Below are 23,177 nucleotides of genomic sequence, written 5' to 3'. Positions count from 1 at the left end.
TCAAAGCCAGAAACCTCCCCCCTATTCCCACCTCCCCCCCCCCCCCCCCAATAAAATTCTCTACTGTCTATTTATAAGTGCCGGCTCCCACGTTAGACTCTATCCAAGACAGCCCATGTAAAGGAATCACCGATGCACAGAGCTCCTGCTGTGGGTGTGACCCGTTCCACACACGCTGGTACCCGGTCCCGCTCCTCTCCCCTGAACAGGCGCTCCCCGCCCGCACCTCCATCCCCGGGCGCGCAGGAGGCGGCAGCCGGCGCTCAGGGCCGGGGCAGCCGCCGATGCCCGCGCTGGGCGCTCCGCGGCTGCTCCGAGGCGCTCACCGGTCAGACGAGCACCCTGAGAAGGGCTGGGATGCACCTCGGCTGCTCCGAAGTAGGGACGAGATGCAGCGATGCACAAAAGGCGCCCGTCCGTGCTTTCCTAGGCAAAACCACGCATTTTCACTCAAACCGGGCAGCGCCTACCGGTACCAACAACTCTCCGCGACGCGCTCGCACACCGGTGCAGCGGGACTGCCGCCCCCCTGCCAGCGGGACACGGCCGCGACAAAGCTGCCCGCTCCCCTCGCCGGAGGGACCCGTGGCTGCCCCCGGGGCGGGCCGCTCCGTTCAGGCAGAGGGGCAGCGGCAGCACCGCCCCCCCGAACGCCCCCCGCCCACCCCATCTCCCGCCGCTCACCTCCGGGCTCCGCCGCGGCCGCCGGCGGGGGGGTGGGAGGGGGTGGTGGTGGTGATGGGGCGCTCGGGAGCCCCGCAAAACTCCAGCCCCCCCGCCAGCCCGCACCGCCGGGAGCCCGCAAACTCCTCTCGCAGCCGCTTTGTACCCGCCGGCGGTCCGCACTGCGGCTGCGCGCTGCCCAAAATCAACAAGGCGCGCTTCCAGCCCCCCGCCGGCACCCCCGGCCCTCCCGTCCTCTCACCCCTAGCAGGGCCGTCCCTCTGGCCAGGGCCAAACCTCCACACCCCCACCCCCAGCAGTGCAGTCCTCATCCCCCCCTCCAAATCCTCCACCCCACTCCGACAGTGAGAACTCCGCAGACCCCTGACCATGGCCCCTCGGACAGTGCAAACCCTCCCGCACCCCGAGCAGTGCAACCCCCAACAATACAGCCCCTCCCCACCTCAGTGCGTTCCCCGGTGCAACCCCTCTGCCGCACTACGGAGCGGTGATGGTTTTGGGCTGGGCTGGGGGCGCGGCGCGTCTTCCCCACGCAGCTCCCGGGTGCACAAGGGAGTTTTTTTGCCTCCATCTAACAGCGCGGGTTAGCGAGTCCCTGGGATGCGGGAGTTCCTGCCAGGGAGAGCAAGGCCGCCATCGGGACTCCGAATAAAATACAGCATCCTTGTGAAAACCTGGCTGGGGCTAGCCTAGTTGAAGTAGTTGAAGTCTCTTCCCTGTGTTTGGGCTGGAGAGGCCGTTTTGAAACCCAGGAAAGGAGCACTGGCCTGGGCAGGGCTTGGGTCAGATCCCATACTTGGCCAGGGCTGGTGCTTCTGGGCGCTGAGGGACTGGGGGTGTCGTGTGAAATACTTTTTTGGGTTTCAGAGCCTCAGCAGAATGTGCCCACCCACTGCCAGCTACTCTGTCGCATGGGGCTGGACGGGGTCCTCGGCCAAGGCTTTCAAAGGAGAGCAAAATGTGCATCAGCTCCCACCACATTGCTTTGTGAATCTCAGTTTAGTAGCAGTGTTTATAAACTTGTGCCTTGATCTTTACTGGCTAGAACAGGCTGTCTCTAAAGCCTTTGCAGCTGTGAAAGTATACAGCAGTCCCTGTTCTGTGAGCCCGGAGCTTTCTGCTTAACAGTTTGAATATTCACTATGGATCCAGGCATGGTTTCTTTCACTCTTCCCGTTCTTATCTCAGGTGTTATCTTCGCTGCTCCAGGGCTCCCACATCTTTAGAGGCTTTGTGGTGATGCCATGAAGGGTTTCGCAGGTTGGAGTTGGACAGTCCCTACCAAACACACAGAGACCAGCAGGTGAATCCACAGGCCAGGAGCAAGTAACATCAGGAGTGTGACAACGCTTGGTCTTCTCAGATTGGGATGTGGGACCCTACAAGGTGACTATTGTGAGTTACTTCACAGCATAAAAGGATATATCGGTGGCGCATCTCTCCTTGATTTTTTTTGGTTTTCTATGTAGTGTGCTGTCAAATGCTGGCACCTGCTGACCCTCCCTCCTCATTTCCTTCTTTCTGCATCATTCCTCTGGTTTTCTTCTGCCTTCATCTAGGTAATACTCCCGAAACTCTGCTTATTTCCAGATATCTTTTTCTTTTTTTTTGCAGACACAATACCTGAAGCTCGCGAATGGAGAACAGCAGATATTGTCTCAATTAATATTGATCCCAGAATAGACCAAGGAGGATATTAAGGAAATTTGAAAATCTCTGTTTTTCCCAGCAGACCACACTCAAGTAATGGTAGACAACAAATGGCAGGGTTTTCTTGTTCTATAAAAAGCTAAAAGGCTTCATGATACTTCCATCTAAATAATTACCGGTACTTCTTCTGAAATCTTGCTAGCCATTAAAACATTTTAGAGATTAAATCACATCAAGTACTTCTGTAAGTAAAGCTGCTATGAGATTGGCATAAAACATCTCTCAGATCATGAAGATTTTTTTAAAGATGCTTTTATACATTTTAATTTAAGAGCATGGTTTTTTTAGAAATATTTACAGTCCAAATCTGTGACCAGACCCTGCAGCTCTTTAAGATGCTAATTATTATTAATCCTGAGTGTGCTAACTTTCCATTCAGAGGCTATTTTTTTATGGCTGAGTTACCAACCCTAACGAAAATGAAGGCCTGATGAAAGAAATAGTTGAGACAACAGTGAGCACCACTTACCATTGTTTATATTAACAACCAAAAAGAAAGTATACTCAGGCCAGCAAACAACTCCTTAGCATCAGATTATTCATCTGAATAGTTGGGTCAGGACCATGTTGTACCAGAAACTGTACAAACACGGAAAGAAAGCACTCCAGACTACAGCAATGAACAGAGCAAGCAGATAGGGCTCCTTCCACTTCTCTCACTTAATCCTTTCTTTCAGGGGCTGCCAGCTCTTGACAGTTTAAACAAGTGAAATTAAATAAAGGAGTCAATTGTTGCGTTACCTGCGTAAGAGTGACAGGAAAGAACCTCCAGCACAGTCATACAGTAGATGTTTTTTTTTCCTTTGATGGTGCAATTAAAGCCACCAGGTCCTGGTTCACCCTTCAGCTCCTTGGGGCTTGTCTGTTACTGCAGAGAGCTTGGAAATAACACTAACCGGGAGCCTGAGCGTCTGCCAAATGGGGCAGAGGGAGGATATAAGGAAGCAGAAAGTGAGGAGGGCCAGTAAAGCATCTGCGACACTGCTCTGTCTGCCCAGGCTTCCCCAGCACATGCATACAATGGGACGTTGGGAGACGGGACGGAGACCCTCCATAGAGTCCCTGTAAAGCACCAAAGGGATAAACTGGCTTCAGGCTAAACTAACCTGGGCACAGCCTGGAGGAGAGATGGGGATGAGGCCGTCAGTGTGTTCCTACCCCTCTGCAGGTGGGCGCAGTGGTGAATGGGGTGCTGCTCGCCAGCTGGGCACCGCCACTGTCTGTGTGCCCCTCAGAGAAAACCACGCAGCCCCCACCGTCTAGGCAGGGCTGTGGTTAGACCAAGCACCAGCGAGAGGTGCAGAGCAGGGAATAGGTGCTTTTGCAGGGCTTTTCCAGCTCCCTGGGGTGTTTTGCACTTGGGACTTGCTCTGGCAGGTAGGAAGGCTGGATACACCCTTAACATCTAGCAAAAAAATACCCCGCCTCCCCCCAAAAATACGAACCCACCTATTTCCTTCAAAAAGCCAGGTGCCCCATGTCTGTGAGTACAACAGTACGTAATTGTAAGTGGCATGTCCAGAAGTGAAGATAATACTTGAAGAGAGAGAACATGTTGTATTTTTGCATGCTTTGGTAGATAAATATTGTGTAAGGTTTGGCAGATTTTGGGTTGCGCACAACATAGATAAAGCCTATGTGTATATTGAGAATGAGAAGGACTTAGGATAAATCATCTTGCTCAATGTAATTTTTCATGCATTGAGCAGGGGCTTAGGCAGAATGAGTTCCTGTGGACTCCCATTGCTCCATCCCTCTGGGTTTTAACTTTCACCATGGCCGAAACCTGTTTTGTGTTTAACATCCCGCACAGCTTACAGCACAAGGGTCATGTCAGCAGTCTCAGGGGCTGGAAGGGCACCTGAGTGCAGGTGGTCTGGTGGCTACATATAGAGGCAGGTTGCACCAACCCTGCTCTCAACTGTGGCCCATACCCTGTTTGGAAGTGAGGAAAGGAAGGGGATCAGACGTTCACTCTACTGGTTTATTTGGCAGCAATTCTTCACTTAGCTGCAGCCATAAAGGAGCAGAAGAGACCATGGAATGCTTAGACAGGTTGCTTTAGGTCTTCCTCTTACTGGGATGGGCATCTATGGCTCCACAGTAAGCAGCCCCTCAGCAGGAGAGTGGATGGAAAAGGCTGAGGCTAACTCACTTTTTGCACAATGCCCCCACTCTCCTGCCTTCTCCCAGCGCCCCCAAAATCTGAAATGCTTTCAGTCCCACAAAGCTCATGGCACCAGGGAAGCCCCTGAGGCCAAAGCAAACTTCACCTGATTTGTTGGGTCAGTGCAAACAGCCCTGCCTTGTAAATAAAACAATCCTCTTAAAATTTTATAAACAGAATAATTCTGGTTTTACCAAAATGAAAAATTCAAAATGTTCTCTCCATAGGAAATTTCAATGCTTTCCTGTGCCTTATTTCATCAGCTCTAGAAATATAACTTACCTGAAAAAACCCCCACCCTTTTTACCAAAAAGAACCTTTTGCTTGTAGGAAATGGTGTTCACAGCACCTGCCCAAGCCTGACCAGAGCACTGTGACCCTCCAGACCCCCCAGCTCCCCCCTGCCTTTGTGGGGTCCCACACAGAGGACTGGCAGTGGCAGGGCTGTGCTGCTGGGACCATCTCCCGCCAGGGGCCTGGGCTGAACTTCAGTGTGTGAAGGACACTTGAAGTGCTGATCACTGCAGAGCAGCTGCTGTTGCCAAAGCTGAGTGGCAGCCTAAGGAATTAGGTGAAACCCAGTTTTAAAAGCACTGGACCCTTGCTGCCCTGAATATTCTGCAAACCCTTGTGAAAAGTAAGGGTAACACGTTGTGCTGCTGTGAATGACCCCACACAGTGGGCATGGCAGCTGAGAGCCAGATTAGCCCTCTCTGCTAGCAAGCCTTTGAAAGCCCAGCTTCTTCCTTCTGTGCTTCTCCTGCTCTGAGCGGCTTTTTGGGAGGCGGTGGTTTCAGTGGGTGTACAGACTGTCATTCTCTCCTCAGCAAAGCACACGGCTAGCAAATGACACCGCATGGCTTGTTTCTGAGCACTGTCTGCAAAGGAGGGATGCCACACAAACACAAAAGAAGGCAAGAGCTTTTTTTCCTGCCCTGGTTCAGGACTCACATCAGTGGCACCCTGGAAATAGTACTGCGTGCTTGCCTGTCCGTCCAAAGTAAAGTGAAATGGTGCAGCATGCGACTGAGTTTCTGTCATTTGAGTTTTCGGTGCCGGAGGGCACGTGTTGCTGTTTGCCACACACCATCTTGGGTCTCACCATTAAGCCTATCGATATATGAGGCACTCAAGTGTTCTTGATTTGTGCATGAATGCACAGGAATGCAACTCCAGAAATCATTTACTAGATGAAACATAGCACTTGCCTTTCCCCTTATCGTTAATGGAGCAGTCTCTAAATACTATACTCCCCAAGGTCTGACCAAGAAACACTTGCCATAACTTTTTCTTCTAGATTTTATCTACCTTTTGTCACTGAAATATTTCGAAGAATGCTTGATTTTCCAGAGCTCCCATGCCTTTCTTTCATCTCTGGGCTAGGTGAGGAGTCCACTGCAGTTTAAGTTGAATCAACAGCATCATGCGGTTGTATTATCAAACTTTGTCTCCACAGAAAGCCTTACTTGGACCTGATGTCTCTGTTGAGTTGTCTGAGAGATTAATATAATAATTTTCTTAATAGGTATGTGCATACAGCAACTGGGGCATGGAACTACATTGTGGAATCATGCTAAATCCTAAAATTATCAGTGGAGGTCTATTCAGACACCTGTGGTGGAGGAGATGAGCACAAGTCCACAGGCCAGCTCACAAACAGGAGAGTTGGCTTGGATGAGTTCACAGGATACCTGCCTCACATGTTGGGGCAGGCAGAAAACATTTCACAGCACCCCAATAGCAACCTTGAGAGTCATGGTGAAAGACAACAGTAAAAATTATCGGAAGAATGCAAGAGAGAAAAAGCTTCAGCAATTGCTGCTGGAGCAAGGAATTTGTTAAAGAAACTCCCAAAGTTAGACCCAGTGCAGTCCTGAATTTGTGCATGTTCGCTCCAGGAAATGGCAGAATCTGGAAATTAATGATCCCAGTATTGGTTTCCCTAATGGCACCTTTCTGGAGGAGTTCCTCCCTTCCTTGGAGTGAAGGCTGATACCCATCGTGGATTTTGACTCCGCAACAGGAGGTAGATAGGACCGGAGGGACACTTGGAAGGTCCCCTGCATTTTACATATGACACATATGGCATTTTCTTTCTTTGTACACTGCAAATTCTCACATTAAAACATACTCTGTGCCAGATTTGGTCTAGCATGGACCACTCCTATGCACAGACAGATTTATTCACTGTGTTTAAATGATTATTTGTTTTCTGTGATGATGATTTGATTTCATGAAATTCATCAGTCAGTTGTCCTCTTAGAAGAGCATTTCTCAACCTTCATCCTAGTTTCAAATTCACAAAGGGATTTTAACTTAGAGGCATGGTACCTATTTAAAAAAAAAAACGTGATTAGGATATGGAAGGCCTTGACTGTAAAGTGCAAGCAAAAAATCTTAATGTTCTTTGTCATTTTGCTGAGAAAGTGGTCAAGATATCTTGTTTTTCTCACTTGCTAACTGACAAGAAATAAGGGCCCATCTAATGGTTATTAGTGACAAATCTGAATGCTGAAGGTCTCACCTTCACTAGTGATCAAGCTGAAAAACAGAACAGGTTCTTCATTCCTGATTCGCAGACATCAGTGTGAAGCTGTTTGGCAGAGACTAGGGAAAGTTTTAGCTGTTCCTGAAACACATGCCTTACTGATTAATCTGTGATTTATAGCACTGGAGGCGGGTGTGGATCCTTTTTCATAACTTACAGAGATTCTTCATCTTGAAGCATCTGATACTGGCTGCTGCATGAGTAGAAAACTGGACAAGCTGAGCTTCATGCCAGGTCTAATAACACTATATTTATGTTTCAACAAACTCATGACTACCGGTGGAAGTCTTCAGCCTTCAAATGTACCTCCTGACAACACAAACTGGCACAGACAGTGAGTACAGATTCCTCCATAAAATAAGCTGACCTATTGCTTTATTTTTGCCAGCCAAAGGCTTCATCTGGGATCTAGCAGTTATTGTACAGACACAGGTACACTCTCACTGTTTCAGACCAGCCTGGACCATATGAAGCGTCTCTGTTTCTAGTGCACGGTGTGCAGTTCCCCTCTCTGGATGCAGTCAGTGCACTTCGCTGTTTTTACTGATGCAGAGCAATGCTGAGGATTCAAAAAAAAGTGCATTAATCCCCAAAGCATTTATTGGGTTTGGGCAGTTTTCCATCCTCCCTCCGGGAGTGGCATTGAGCAGCCTCATGGGTGGCACGTGCTGGCATGTCCCAGCTCTTGTGCATGGTCCCCGCACTGCTGTCCTGCAGCTATGCCCGCAGTGCTGTGCCGCAGCCGTGCCCGCAGTGCTGTCCTGCAGCCGTGCCTGCAGTGCTGTGCTGCAGCCGTGCCCGCAGTGCTGTGCCGCAGCTGTGCCCGCAGTGCTGTGCTGCAGCCGTGTCTGCACTGCTGTCCTGCAGCCGTGCCCGCAGTGCTGTGCTGCAGCCGTGCCCGCAGTGCTGTGCCGCAGCCGTGCCCGCAGTGCTGTCCTGCAGCTGTGCCCGCAGTGCTGTCCTGCAGCTATGCCTGCAGTGCTGTCCTGCAGCCGTGCCCGCAGTGCTGTGCTGCAGCCGTGCCCGCAGTGCTGTGCTGCAGTGCTGTGCTGCAGCTGTGCCCACAGTGCTGTCCTGCAGCTATGCCTGCAGTGCTGTGCTGCAGCCATGTCTGCACTGCTGTCCTGCAGCGATGCCTGCAGTGCTGTGCTGCAGCCATGTCTGCACTGCTGTCCTGCAGCTATGCCCGCAGTGCTGTCCTGCAGCCGTGCCCGCAGTGCTTTCCTGCAGCCGTGCCTGCAGTGCTGTCCTGCAGCCGTGCCTGCAGTACTGTCCTGCAGCTGTGCCCGCAGTGCTGTGCCGCAGCCGTGCCCGCAGAGCTGTCCTGCAGCTGTGCCCGCAGTGCTGTCCTGCAGCCGTGCCTGCAGTGCTGTCCTGCAGCCGTGCCTGCAGTGCTGTCCTGCAGCTGTGCCCGCAGTGCTGTGCCGCAGCCGTGCCCGCAGAGCTGTCCTGCAGCCGTGCCCGCAGAGCTGTCCTGCAGCCGTGCCCGCAGTGCTGTGCCGCAGCCGTGCCCGCAGTGCTGTCCTGCAGCCGTGCCCGCAGTGCTGTGCCACAGCCGTGCCCGCAGTGCTGTGCCGCAGCCGTGCCCGCAGTGCTGTCCTGCAGCTATGCCTGCAGTGCTGTCCTGCAGCCGTGCCCGCAGTGCTGTCCTGCAGCCGCGCCCGCAGTGCTGTGCTGCAGTGCTGTCCTGCAGCTGTGCCCACAGTGCTGTCCTGCAGCCGTGCCTGCAGTGCTGTGCTGCAGCCGGGTCCGCAGTGCTGTCCTGCAGCCGTGCCTGCACTGCTTTCCTGCAGCCGTGCCCGCAGTGCTGTCCTGCAGCCGTGTCCGCAGTGCTGTCCTGCAGCCGTGCCCGCAGTGCTGTCCTGCAGCCGTGCCCGCAGTGCTGTGCTGCAGCCATGCCCGCAGTGCTGTGCTGCAGCCGTGCCCGCAGTGCTGTCCTGCAGCCGTGCCCGCAGTGCTGTCCTGCAGCCGTGTCCGCAGTGCTGTCCTGCAGCCGTGCCCGCAGTGCTGTGCTGCAGCCGTGCCCGCAGAGCTGTGAGCCACAACAACACCCTCACAGCTGCTCCTTCCCACGCCGAACTGTCCTGCTCAGCCCACGTGCAGGTTCACAGCGGCTGAGGGCAGGGGTCTGGGGCAGGGGTGTGTTACAGCAGTGTTGTGCATAGCAGAGATGGGAACTGTTTAAAAGCAAGCTGTTGAAGTTAAACAGAGGATTAAACAAGCACTAGTTTACAACCAGAAATGCCATGTGTTAAATACTTTTCCTTACCAGGCTATGGGAATGGTCAGAAGTGAAGGAAGGCTTAACTGGCCTTTCTAGGAAGATTGCCTTCGCCAGTGGAGCACTCTGAGCCACATCTGGAATATTGTGTCCAGTTCTGGGCCCCTCAGTTCCAGAAGGACAGGGAACTGCAGGAGAGAGCCCAGCGCAGAGCCATGAAGATGATGAAGGGAGTGGAGCATCTCCTGTATGAGGAAAGGCTGAGGGAGCTGGGGCTCTTTAGCTTGGAGGAGACTGAAGGCTGACCTCATTAATGTTTATAAATATGTAACGGGTGAGTGTCACGAGGATGGAGCCAGGCTCTTCTCGGTGACAACCAATGATAGGACAAGGGACAATGGGTACAAACTGCAACACAGGAGGTTCCACTTAAATATGAGAAGAAACATCTTCTCAGTGAGGGTGACAGACACTGGAACAGGCTGCCCAGGGAGGTTGTAGAGTCTCCTTCTTTGGAGACATTCAAACCCGCCTGGACACATTCCTGTGTAACCTCATCTGGGTGTTCCTGCTCCAGCAGGGGGATTGGACTGGATGAGCTTTTGAGGTCCCTTCCAATCCCTGGTATTCTGTGATTCTGTGACAGCAGCTGGGGCCTCAGGGTCAATGCCCTGTTGATGGTCCCTGGCTTGTGAGCAGGTTCCCAGTAACTGTGAAACCACTGGTGGGTGCATTTGGGTGCATCCTCCATTGGTTAGTAATAGAGAAGATTAGCAGTGAACCAAAACTAGCAGAAATATCAGGACATTTTGCCTTTCCCTTTTGTTTTCTCAAACTATGCCTATTTACGACTCTGTTTCCAAGCAGAGTAATTTCTGTCCGCAGCATCCCTTTCAGCACAGACCATGGAAACTGCGGTCACTCCTGGTACCCGTTACCACAGCAGGTGTGTGAGGCTGTGCTGCTGCTCCCGCCAGCCTGGGTCCCGCACTGGGAGCAACAACCTGACACTTGGTCTGACTCCTCCAGTGGGGCGATGGGAAAGCACAGTGGGCCTATTGTTTGTTGCTTTGCAGCTCACCATTCTTGACAGAAACTAGCAAAATACAGGTAGCCAGCATTAAAAAACAACAGAAACACTCTACTCCAAAAATACACAAAATCCCCCCCCAAACCTATGAGTATTTTTATTAGCAAAATAGATTTTCCCCTATTTTATTATTGTTAGCATTTGATCTTTTTTAGTACTTCGTGAGTACTTTTTGCCTGACGGCTTCCATTAAAGCACAGCAGCCCTCAGTGCTGAGTGCCCCACATGATCTAGAAAGTGAGAAGCATTCAGCACTTTAACCTGCCCTTAGTTCCATTTCATGGCACTACTCCTGTTTTCACCACAGTTGTGCTGGGTTTTCAGTCTTCGGTCTCTGATTTGTTCTTTATTTCTTTACGGGTGGATTTCTTTCACTCAGCTGCAGCCTTTGTCCTAGGTTGCAGCAGGCCTTGGGGCAACTGAGCTGAGCAATCCTTTCTACGCAGGCACGGGAAACTGTTTTTATTCTCTTTAAACTGCCACAGATTACAAGAGGTTTATTCTCCCTGATTTAATCAATGGTTGAAGTCAGTTACATAAGCCAGCCTCTCTGAAATCTTGGCAGACCTTTCCCTTTCCCTTTCCCTTTCCCTTTCCCTTTCCCTTTCCCTTTCCCTTTCCCTTTCCCTTTCCCTTCCCCTTCCCCTTTCCCTTTCCCTTTCCCTTTCCTTTTCCCTCTCCTTCTCCCTCTCCTTCTCCCTTTCCCTTTCCCTTTCTCTTTCCCTTTCCCTTTCCCTTTCCCTTTCCCTTTCCCTTTCCCTTTCCCTCTCCCTCTCCCACTCCCTTTCCTTTTCCCTTTCCCTTCTTTCCCTTCTTTCCCTTCTTTCCCTTCTTTCCCTTCTTTCCCTTCTTTCCCTTCTTTCCCTTTCCATTCTCTTTCCCTGTGGTGACTGGAAACAACGCACACCAGGACGCAGGCAGAGACGCACAGGCACAGAGCTCTTGTTAGCAGTGAGAGCAGAGCCAGGCAGAGCTGAGCTCCCTTTTATTAACAGTTCTCAGTTTATATGTTTACAGATACAGGGCTGGGCCAAGAGGTTAGACCGTTTTTCCAAAAAATGTTGTTCCAAACAAACCACACTCATGTTGTGACTTTTCAGTCATGTTCCCATGCATGTCTTGTGGGTGGCGTTCCGACCTGCTCATTCACACGCCCAGGCCCAACATTCACACATCATACATACGGGGGTGTTTTTTTGACCAGAGATACCATTCTCACTGGCCTGGGCTATCACTCCTTACACTCATAAAAAACATACTTCTGTATAACCTGTCCAAGGCCCCTTAGCTGGAACCGCTGTTCCCACACTTCCCTTTCCCCGTTGCTTTGCCCTTTCCCTTGCCCACTGGGAAAAATTCCACCTCCAGGGCTTAGGTCTGAGCCCAGGATTTTGCACCTTCACTGAAGAGGAACAGTCCTTTGGGAACACTTCCAACCTGTCTTTGATACCTGAGAAGGGATTGTTCATTTCTCTTGAAGTTGACCTGCAAACAAAGGAAAGGATATGGGCTTGTGCCTATTTCCTTTCTTCACTGCTTATTAAGTCCAGAACACTCGTTTGCTTGAGGTTTTAAGATAGCTTTCTGGCACATTCAAGTTCTAGATGTATCAGCCATGCTAAGCTTGCTTTTTCTGTTGTGTGTGGCGGTTTATTTTGGTTGTTGTTTTTGTGTTTGTTTTTTGTTGTAGTTGTGATTTGTTTGTTTGTTTGTTTTTTTGGAGCCCCACAGAGCTCTCCTTGAGGAACAAAATTTATACAAGTGTTCACATTTGGGAAGGTCAGAAATGTGCGGTAGGAAATCTTCCCTTCTAGTCGTTTTACAGGTGTTTGTTAAACAGTGCAAAACAGTTCTCCTGCCATCTAGCTCAAATTGCCCGTCCCTTTGGTTATTAGAGCTTAACTTTTTCTGTAATTTGGATTTCCCCAGTCCTTGCAGGCATACAATACATGTTTTGAAATATTCCACTAACAGAGGCAGACAGGGAAAACCTTATTCCTGTAAAAATAAGTAGTTCTAAAAGAAGTATTAGGTCCACAGATAGACAGAAATACAAAATCAATTTTATAGCATGGAGAAAAAAGTGTGCAATAATTTAGAGCATTTACATTTGCATTTGGGTATCTTTGATTTCTGTACTGTGGCATTTCAGCAAGTCCATATCATTTTTTTCCTCTCACAACTATTTCCATTGAGAAGGTATATAGCTTATAAAATTGCATCTGTGTAGTTATCAGGACTAAACACGTGCCTAACTCTCGACACGACAGCATGTGTTGTGTAAATTAATTAATGGAAATAATTAGAACAGAGAAGCAGAAAAAAAAAATCTTACAACTTCCAAGGCTTTCTAAACGAATCCTAGAAAAATTGCTATTGAAAAATTGCTATTGAGAGTCTTCGGATTTTTTGTTTGTTTTGATCAGCTAAACATTGAGTTTGATATTTTCAGGATTTACTGAGTGACTATGTTGTTTGCAAAAAGCTTCATCAAGGTTAGCCTGGAAAACAGGTTTTGGATTAAAATGCTTCATTTAAACAAATCCCTCTCTGACAATATAAGGAGTCACAGAAACATATTCAATTAACTACGTCAAGCACTCAGTCAGTGCCAGATTTTACTGTTATCTTCCTGAACACTGATTGAGCTCTACTGTGAATGTACTTTGCCTTTATTCATGTACTCAAAAAGGACATTTTCCACAGGGGCCCCTGTTCCTTTCAGTGCAGTGATTAGACCAGAGTATTACACAACCTGAGATGACTTATCAAGACCTGCTGATTATTTTTTTTTAATCCCTCCATTTAGCTGGTTTAAAAGATGGTTAAACCACAGTCAGCTGAGCTACTCCCCAAATTGCCCCACTTTCAAATTCATCACTAATGGCAACACCCTATGAATGCACCTTGTACGTGTTCTTGTCTACCAGAAGGCAGCAACACTGTAGTGCAGCAAAAGACAGTAAACCACTGTTATCATGTGCTTCACTTTCATAACGAGCATTGCTTTGAGAGATTATAACACCTTAAAGAGTCCTAGCTGTCTTGTGTCAGGTTGCTTGTTAAGCTTTAGTTCCCCTTTCTGAAATATTTGAGATGATGGTACTTCAAACAGAGAAAAAGGAAAAACGAAACAAAAAAGGAATTAAAATGTTTGATTTCAGTTTTCCAAGTCCCTTACATTGGTGGGAAACCTCACGACGAAGCTTTCAGCTTCCAGAGAAAGGTCGTGTAACCCAGAACTGCCAGCTGTACGTGACAACACTGCATTTCTCCTCACCTGGCACAAATGCTGCTGCAGCTACTCACAGTCACCTTCAATCCACCTGCTGAAGCAATGACTGTGTGGTATTTTCCGTGCAGTATGAAGGACATGCTCCTTCACGGCCGCTGTTCTGCAAACCAGGAAATCGAGCCTTAGGGCTGCCCATGTAGGATCAGTAGTGCTGACCAAAAGCACCCATCTAAACTGTTTAAATGTATTCAAAACATGCTGACAGGTTAATTTGTACTTCTGGGCATTATTGTTGGTCTTCTTACAGCCTGAATGGATTCCTTATGCATGTGTGATCATAGAACCGCAGAATGGTTTGGGTTTGAAGGGACTTTCAAGGTCATCTAGTCCAACACCCCCTGCAATCAGCAGGAATGTCTTCAACCAGATCGGGTTGATCAGAGCCCCAACCAGCCTGGCCTTGATTGTCTCCAGGGATGGGGCATCTACCACCTATCTGGGCAACCTGGGCCACCCTCACTATAAAAAATTTATTTTTAATATCTAGCCTGAATCTCCCCTCTTTTAGTTTAAAACCACTACCCCTTGTCCTGTTGCTGCAGATCCTGCTAAAAAGCCTGTTGCATCTTTCTTATAGGCCCCTTTTTTTAAGCGCTGTCTGCTTGCTGGCAGATGTGCGAGTGTATGGCTCACACCTGGTTTGGATCAGACATCTCCTGCTGTGCAATGGAGCTTTGTACAGACCTGACACTCCTGGTGGCAGCTTGAGGCTGAGTGGTGCAGCAGGACGGGGCACAGCTGCGTGCTGAACAGAGATGTGCCTGCTGAGCTGAAGGATTCCAGACACAGAAGAAGAAACTTCTCAGCGAGGGTGAGAGACACTGAACAGGCTGCCCAGGGGAGTTGTGGAGTCTCCTTCTCTGCAGACATTCAAAACCCACCTGGACACTTTCCTGTGTAACCTCATCTGGGTGTTTTTGCTCCAGCAGGGGGATTGGACTGGATGAGCTTTTGAGGTCCCTTCCAATCCCTGACATTCTGTGATTCTGTGAAAACCAGCATGAGCTCAGCAGTGAGTGAGTGATGTTGAGCTCCCAGCCGAGACACCCATGGGAATCTGGAGCAGGATAAGTGTAGTTCTGTGCCCCACTTGCTGGTTTCCCTGTGAAAGCCTCAGTAGTTCAGCCCTGGACCTGACTAGTGTGGACATATGCAACTCTCTCTAGTCGTGAGTCACCCAGACGGTGTGTCATTCAAGAATCAGGCATGTTTCTGCTCTACACCTGCACACCGGAGGGAGAAAGGAGGGCACTAGTGTCACTGAGCTTTGAACTACCATTTTTCACGGACAGTGAAAGAAAAAAGAAGCTGCAAGTTGTTGCCTGTTATGCCTGCAGCAGATACAATTTATCGTAAAGACAGGCTGACATCTCCCATGCCCAAATTTTTGGCTTTTCTGCTGAACAATGCTTCTACAAGGAAAGTTTGTTCCTACTGAAATTTTCTTTACAGATGTATTCTATTGAGCTATAAAGTGCAAGACAGAGGCACTTCTGAGCATCCTGTGAAACAGTCACTTTATTGTAAAATGAATGTCATAAGGTAGAAAATTTACATTTCACATAGTTCAACTCTTGAAAGAAATGTACAAACCATGTTTCATTTGTAGAAGGGACAACAGGAACTACAAACGGAGGGCAAGACTGGCCACCTGGTTGAGGGTTGCTCAGCTTGTAAAGTATGTGAAGAGTCCTTTAATAATGTTTCAGTTAAAGGACCACACAACATGAAACACTTTTGCTGAGTATATCGTACACCTGCAGGGGTTTTTGGTTTACCTGAGGTTTCTGCTATTTAGGCTGTAAAGGATAAGCATCTTGTAAACAATGAGGGTGGATTACAGGGTTGGTATAATAGATGACAGTATTCTGACCTTCCTCCCAAACAGGCTGTTCAAAATAAGAGATAAGGGTCTAGGTGCTGATAGGCAGCGACCTCATAGCTTCAAAGCTTTGGGAAATTAATCATCTTTTAACCTTAGAACTGTTTTAAAGTATCTGGAATACAGACAAGCTACTCCATGTAGGCATCTCTTGCTTTGAGCTTTTCATACCATTTGCTCATGTACTTTGGATGCATTCATTTCAAAATCACAGAGTACTTATTCCTGATGATAGCATTTAACAGTACTATGAATGAGGAGGGAAATGCTTTCATACATTCCAAGGTCTGTGTAAGTACAGGGTTTATTTCACCTGTTTCCACATGTCATCATGTTTGATCATCCCCATGAATCTCCTACACAGCACATTCAAAATCTGACTCACGTGGATGTCAACGAAGTGCTGGGAAAATTCCTGTCATCAAATGGAAAGGCTGCAAATGACCATAAAAAGTCAAAATGTTTACACTAAAAGCAGCAGTTTCAATTTCCCTTATACTTTTGGATCAAAGAAGTTTCGCATTTAGAATCACAAGTCATCAGCTCTGAGAAAGTTCACTGTAATTTTCTATTAATAAAATGAAGTACAAAGGAAAAGATTGATTTCACCATTTCATTTAACTTTAACATTAAATTCTGTGTTTCAGCAAATGGCATTTTTTACTTTAATCAGCATTAACTTGTAATTTCCAAAGCCCTGAGAAGGTGGAGGGAAGGAGGTAAAACAGAGGGATGCTTTCATGGATCTTTGTATCAAAATAGAAATATTACATGGTAAGCATAGTCCAAATACAAATTGTGGCTCTGTCAATGCCTCACTAATGGGTCCCTAAGTCCATACCTCTCCCTCTCTCTCTATCAAAATCCTCATCTGCAAAATGGTAATAATGTTTCCTTGCTTCAGAGAAGTGCTGTAAAGATTATTTAGTAAAATATTTGCTTAAGGTCCAGAAAATACTAAGCATTACATATGATAAATTACGTGCTAATTTCTCTTAAGATGCAGTAAAGCCTGAATGAAGTGCTTTGTACGAAATCCCCACTGTGCACTCCTGTAGTTAATTTTGGATATCCACATTCTAGCATTGTACAGTAAAAGAATAACTCATAGCTTGGCACCTTCTTTTTAAACTATTCCTTGTTAGCTCTGCTAAACATGACACTGATTATTCAGAAATTCAACTGCATGCCAAGTAGTAGTCCCTATACTTACAAAAAGAATTAGATCTATAAGAACTACTTACTGCTACTTATTGCTTTCCAAGATTTGATTGAGAAAATGTGTGCAGAACTCTGCCTGCAGTTAAGGACCATGATAGAAACTGGTAACAGAAAATGATTGAGGAAATTATTCTTCCTACAGCTCCAGCTCAGCAAACACTGAGCAGGGGACCATGTCCGTCATCATTAAGACAGCATTTAAGTACGTGACTAACTTGCAGAATGTGCTCCATTGTAAAAAGCACATGGATAAGTGCTGTCTTGGAAAAGGACCATAAATAAACATAATTCATCAGCATCCCTTAGACACGTTATTTGGATTCATGTAACACCTCAATCAAACTGCACAGATTTCTGTGTCCATTAGCTAGTGGTGACTGACCTCATGCCAGTGGCCACTCTACGGTCCATGTGATTTTTTTTACAATATATGCAAAAATATCTAAAAAAAGCACCCCCTTCCTCCCCAAGCCCTCCTGAGATGCGGTTGATTAGCAGTCATCTCCTGGTTTTCATTCAGTGATCTTGTGTCAATGCTTTTCTGCATGCTGTCCAGAAAGTGCATATGCTGTCTTGTGAGAGACTTCTGATGTCATGGATGTTGAATACTCCATCACTTCTGGCTTGCAGCATGAAGCTATTCCTTGGCCAAAGCAGCTAGTCCTGAGGTGCTTTGTGAAGAGGTCTGGGCATCATATTTCCTAAAACTGTGGTTACGAAAAGATTCCCTGCAACAAAATGCATCCATAAATAAAGCTGGCAAATGGAAAAGGATTGAAGAAACACCTGCCTTGTGAAAAGGAGCAGCTGACAAATCATCAGCTAAACATGTTATGTGTTGACAGATCAGAGCCATATTCTTTCTTCTGCTCCCACCCCACACTGGACACAGTGGCCTTGTGAAGAAGCATATATTCATAAGTTAAGAACATAAATTAAGACTCTTCTGTCGCAGTCATGAGATTAAACTGGATTATGTTATCTGGGAGTGCAAGGATCACTCTTACTTCCTGTTGGACAGCACCACATGGTGCCATATAGTCTAAACAAACCTGTTCTATCTTCTTCCTGATTCAAATGTTGAAGAAATGACAAGCTGTTTCTAATATATTTTCATTATGGCAAGCAGAAAGTCTTTTCTAATGATGCATTGGAATGACATAAATGCTACACCCCAGGTATGAGCAGCTTGAGAAACACAATTGATAATACATTCAGCTCCAGTGGAAGTCAGTGGACTTCTTTAATAAGGTATAAAGTTGGCAGTGTATGTTATGGCCTGGTTTTAGCTGCCAGTAAAACTGCCTTTCTTCCTTGCAAAAATGGCACCTTTTTGTATACCTACAACAGCCAGCCCTGCCCTAACTGTACCTTGTGCTATGGACTTTCACCACAGGTTTGTACAGCTCTGGGATCTTCCTCTCAATCATGGGCCTAAGGTTCTCCTTCAGCTTCCCGTAGTTCTTTCTGAGCTCTTGCTGATATTCCCGCTGGTCAGCTGTAATGAGGCGCTTGTTTTTCTCCACTGCCTCACCACACCTAGGCAAATGGAAAGAAAAAAAAAGTATGAGATGTATCACCTACTTCTGTTAAACTCATTAACTTTGTGTTGTAATCTGGATGTGCCAAGTCTAGGCTAGGCATTCCTCTGATAACTTGCCAAGTCCAAAATGATACTGAACTAACAAGAAACCTCTGTCTTTTCCAAGTACACAAATTGTGGTGATAGTTTTAAGACATTAGAAATGCATGAGGGAGTTAATAAAAAAACCAGATTTTATGACTGCAGAATACTCAGCTACCTGCCTACTTACTGTAAACAGATGCAGTGACAATAACAGAGAGTAGAGGCTGTAACTCTGCATAAGGTTAATTTTTGTTTAACTCAAATTTATCCTTCAGCAATTATGCTTCATTTGGACTAAGGAGATGAATATCTTGCTATGTGAGTATGCTTGTTAAGATTTACAAGCCTATCTGAAGAAGAGGCTGTATGTGTTTACCACTACCAATGTGTCTACTTGACACAGGGTGAAATGTTTCCTTATGAACAGCTTCCTACATAAATATGTCATTTTATTAATAATAAAATCAAGGCATTAGTCTGAAATACTTGATTTCGGTAAAATATCAAAAATATAAAACAAGTGAATGATCTTAATTTCTACATAACTAGTTTGAAGTATTAAAATTTGGTCCCAATTTCCAGCCTACCAAAGCACTGACCATGAAGCACAGATAACAAGTCTGGACTAAGTGTCTAAACTGTGAGATCACAGTATCACAGTATGTTCTGGATTGGAAGGGACCTCAAAAGATCATCTAGTCCAATCCCCCTGCTGGAGCAGGAACGCCTAAGTGAGGTTGCACAGGAACTTGTCCAGGTGGGTCTTGAATGTCTCCAGAGAAGGAGACTCCACAACCCCCCTGGGCAGCCTGTTCCAGTGCTCTGTCACCCTTACTGAGAAGAAGTTTTTTCTCAAATTTAAGTGGAACCTCTTGTGTTCCAGCTTGATCCCATTGCCCCTTGTCCTATCATTGTTTGCCAACGAGAAGAGCCTGGCTCCATCCTCATGGCACTCACCCTTTCACGATGCTAACTTGCATAATTAATTACACAGTCATATCATCATTGCATTATTGCTATTATTTGCTTTATTGATTCAATTCAGCATTTCAGTTTTGTTTTACTGACCTCATTATAAACTCTTTGAAGCACAACCTCAGCTTGTTGTGATGTCGGTAAAGTTTGGGGTCTGCTGGAATTTCAGACAGGAACACTTGCGCTACCTCTAGTGGTCCCTTATAGGAATAACACAGAAAAATGTCAAAACCACCTGCTTACACTGAAAACAGATCACAAATTTGGTTAAGCTGCTCATCATTTTATGAGTGGAATTATAAGAGAAAACTACACACAGTCACCATAACAGGATGTTTTTTTCCTCCTTCCTCTCACCCCCGATTTTTCCTTCAGCAAGCAGAGTTTTTGCATGCGCACATCATATTTTACCCTCTCCTGCTTTTATTTCTCCTCCAGCCCCACAAAAAAAGGAACAGATTAATTCTACTCAGCAGAAAAGAGCTGGGATAGTACCACTGCCAAACTTGATTACATGAGAGCAACTCAGCTCCTATGTGTGGCAATACAACACCCCAAGGGAGTTAAATAAGCTCAGAAGAGCTCTTTCCAAACCTTACAACAGTGTGTTACTTCAGACTAGAGGCTTTGGTTGATGAAGAATCTGGAGAAAATGGGAGTATTTAGGCTTTCAGCAAAGGAACCAAGCTCTGGATATCTGTGGATAATACCAAGTTTTCTTTCAGTTATGTCTTTTTTTTTTTCTCAGTAGGCACATGTAATTATTGCATCTCAGCTTTCTTTTGAGGCACTCAGGTCTTGTATTTTCTGTGAAACTGTGAGCTTGTAGTTGTCTCACAGCAGAATTGTGATTCTTCCCATTCCCAAAGATACCCCTGGAATGAACAAAATGGCTGAGAAGTCCAGTGTGCTAGAAATGGAAAATCCTTGGATGCATTCACAAAGCTTTTGTGACTTTCTGTACCTACAACCAAGACAGCACTTCCACGAGCACTTTCACCAAAAGCATACCAAATGAATACTACACAGTAACTAAACACCAAGGGATGAAGTTTAAATGCACATTGTGACTAAATCTGTCTGACCAGATGCACTCCCAGTGCAAGCGATGAGAACAAAAAAGAAAGCACAATGAGGAAAGTATGCAGAAACCCTTCATCTGGCTTATTTGCATCCCTTACCTGATTTACAGTGGCTCCAACTGAGCCCTGCAAAACCATCTGCAGCATTTTGGCATCTGGTGGTTCTTGGTTGATGGCTGCAGTTAGTTCCTGTGTCTTTTTTTGCATATCTTCAATAGCAACTTCAATTGGGGTTAAAATAAACTAATGAAAGTGAAAGAAAAGACGCTTTGTTACCTGAATCATGCAAGCAGTTCACCTGTTCTGAACGTGTCAATACCACTTCATTCTTGTGTGCCAAAAGCAGTAGTTGTAAAACACAGGAAGACTGTTCAGTCTTGGTAGATGTCACATTTGATCTAAAGCTCTTTGACATCTTATAATTTGTAAGAACAGGATGTCAATCTGACTCCTTGTTTCCACAAATTCTTTATTACTCTAATGAATGTCTGAAATGGTTTTGTGCTTTCTACATTTATAAAGCTTCCCTGTCTCTAAACCAGCTGTGAGCCCAGTTTAGTTGTTTGACTGTACTTCATCAGCTAGAAGTACTGCCATAAATGGAGCTCCATGCTCTACAGCATTATAACCAGGAGGTCAAAAGGGGAATATACAGTCACTATCCCCTCTTCTTCAAATGCTCATCTTGGATTTGTCCACCCATTCTCTGCCATTCCCATTTGTGAGAGTAACACATCTGAGAAATTCAGCCTTCTTTTTTTTTTTTTTTTCCTGCCAAGCATAGAATTCGAAAATCTTCCCACCCAAAGACACCTTCAGCCCCTAAGAAATCAACATTTGTCCTCAAAACCAATTACCTCTTCTTTTTGGATGACATTGATTCTAGTTTTGATGTAGGGGAAAGCATGCATTGTGGTCAGGATGGTGTTTCTCTTGTATTGCTCACTAAGGTCTCCTCTGGGGCGCCCATCCATGGTGAAAGGAGTAGTGTACATGAACCGACAGAGGTTGAAGTTCTTCTCAAAATAGGTTACCCTGTCTTTCATCTCATACTCATCAAAATACGGCTCCACAAAAGTAATTTGTATGTATGCCTGAAGAAAGAGGCAAGTACCATTACAGTATTTTACAACCGAAGAAGTGTAAAAGGAATGGCATATGTTAAATATCCCATAATTCACACTGGCTAAGCATGGTCTGGAAGAGCACAGAGCTGCAAATCGTTCAGGGTTTCTTCTCTTCTTCAGAGCTGACAAAACTTGTCTGTGGGAAGGGCACAGCTTAACCCTGGGGATCAGAGCCAGAGACTGGACCAGAGATCAGAATTTCAAATTTCCACAGTGTCAAGCCAGAGGCTTTAAGGACATCCCTGGACACAGAGATACATCTAAGTTGATGATTTATGGTGCCTTAATGTTTGAACATGAAAGTTGCAAGGGGATCCCACTCCCTTCCTTTCTCTTCTGTGACACCCAACACTCAGTAGTACTTTCCCTACCTTGTTGGGATCCAACTTTCTTTTGTCTACAGGAGCGGAGTCCTTAATCACTTCCACAGCATCCTCTCCAAAACACTGGCCATAAAATCCCTGGAAAGGAAACAGAATTATCCTTGAGCGTCCTTAATCCTTAATACAATGCTAATGATTTGTATGCCTCTAGAAGAAAGGAGGAACCATGGCAATTTCTGGGCTCTGTACAGTCAATATACTGTTTCATGAACCACAGCTGGCCAGGGTAAGGTACCTTCCTGACAAAGATCACTGTGAGTTGCTCATAAAAAAAGCAGAACTCAAGGTGAAGTTATCAGAAGAGAACATTGCAGTTCCATGAAAAAGCTGAAAATATACTGAAGCAAATATCTGGCATGCTCAAATCAAATAATTCAATATATTACAGTCCTGCCTCAAGAGAAGGGATCACTTTCATCATCATGCTGCAAAAAGGGCCACAATGGAAAGAATATATACAAAGGAAATAACCTACAGTAGAAATCAGTTTGTTACTGATTTTTTATAGCAATAATACTGTTAGAACTCTGTGGGTTCACTATAAAGTATAACATAACAGTGGATACGATATTAACACAATGTTTTTTTATTTACCTCTAATCTGTGAGAAATCTCAGGAAGTTTGGTAATTGCAGGCTCCTTATAAACAAATTCCTGTTCATCCAAGTCCCCAAATTTCGATCCATAGAAACCAACACGGAAGTAAGTTCCAAACATTCGCTTTTGACCCTAATTGATAAAAAGAAAGTGGAAATGTACAGTTATTTACAACTGATGTACAAGATAATGCACTAATCCTAAGTTTCCCCGTATTTCAGAGACAGTTCTATGTATCATCAGTGGTGATGGCTTAGAAGCATGTATTCGTGAAGGAAAACAAGCAAATTAATGTGACATTTGATTGAAATCTGACTTAAAATTTAGGCTAATAATGAAACAACTTTTGCAAAACAAAATAACATTATTTTTTAATTCCACTGTATACGTGTTAACTCTAAAATTTTGCAACAAAAATTGACAAGAATTTTACTAGGATCAGCAATAAGATTCTTCTGGAGAAAGTGCATGTTCAGGAGCAGTGTGAGTGCTGAGAATTTAGCCAGGTTTTTGAATTTCTTCTGGTTTATAACTGAAAACAGTACTTAATTGACAATAAAGTTATTTT

The 23,177-nt window shown here is 45.9% G+C and overlaps 1 protein-coding gene across 1 annotated transcript in view; it reads right to left on the bottom strand.

Annotated features, from left to right (window-relative positions):
* Nucleotides 1-17,310: 17,310 nt before the first annotated feature.
* Nucleotides 17,311-23,177, bottom strand: part of DOCK8 (dedicator of cytokinesis 8) — a 73,138-nt gene continuing 67,271 nt past the window's right edge. The window contains exons 41-47 of the mRNA XM_080362900.1: nt 22,607-22,741; nt 22,001-22,090; nt 21,360-21,596; nt 20,602-20,745; nt 19,514-19,620; nt 18,190-18,357; nt 17,311-17,546 (exon numbers count right to left, since the gene is read on the bottom strand). Of these exons, the coding sequence (XP_080219026.1) occupies nt 17,456-17,546; nt 18,190-18,357; nt 19,514-19,620; nt 20,602-20,745; nt 21,360-21,596; nt 22,001-22,090; nt 22,607-22,741 (972 nt within the window). The 3' untranslated portion in view covers nt 17,311-17,455. The remainder of the gene's footprint in view (nt 17,547-18,189; nt 18,358-19,513; nt 19,621-20,601; nt 20,746-21,359; nt 21,597-22,000; nt 22,091-22,606; nt 22,742-23,177) is intronic.

Source organism: Nesoenas mayeri, assembly GCF_963082525.1.
Source record: "Nesoenas mayeri genome assembly, chromosome: Z".
In the NCBI taxonomy this organism is placed as follows: Eukaryota; Metazoa; Chordata; class Aves; order Columbiformes; family Columbidae; genus Nesoenas; species Nesoenas mayeri.
This window is presented reverse-complemented; position numbering and strand designations above follow the sequence as displayed.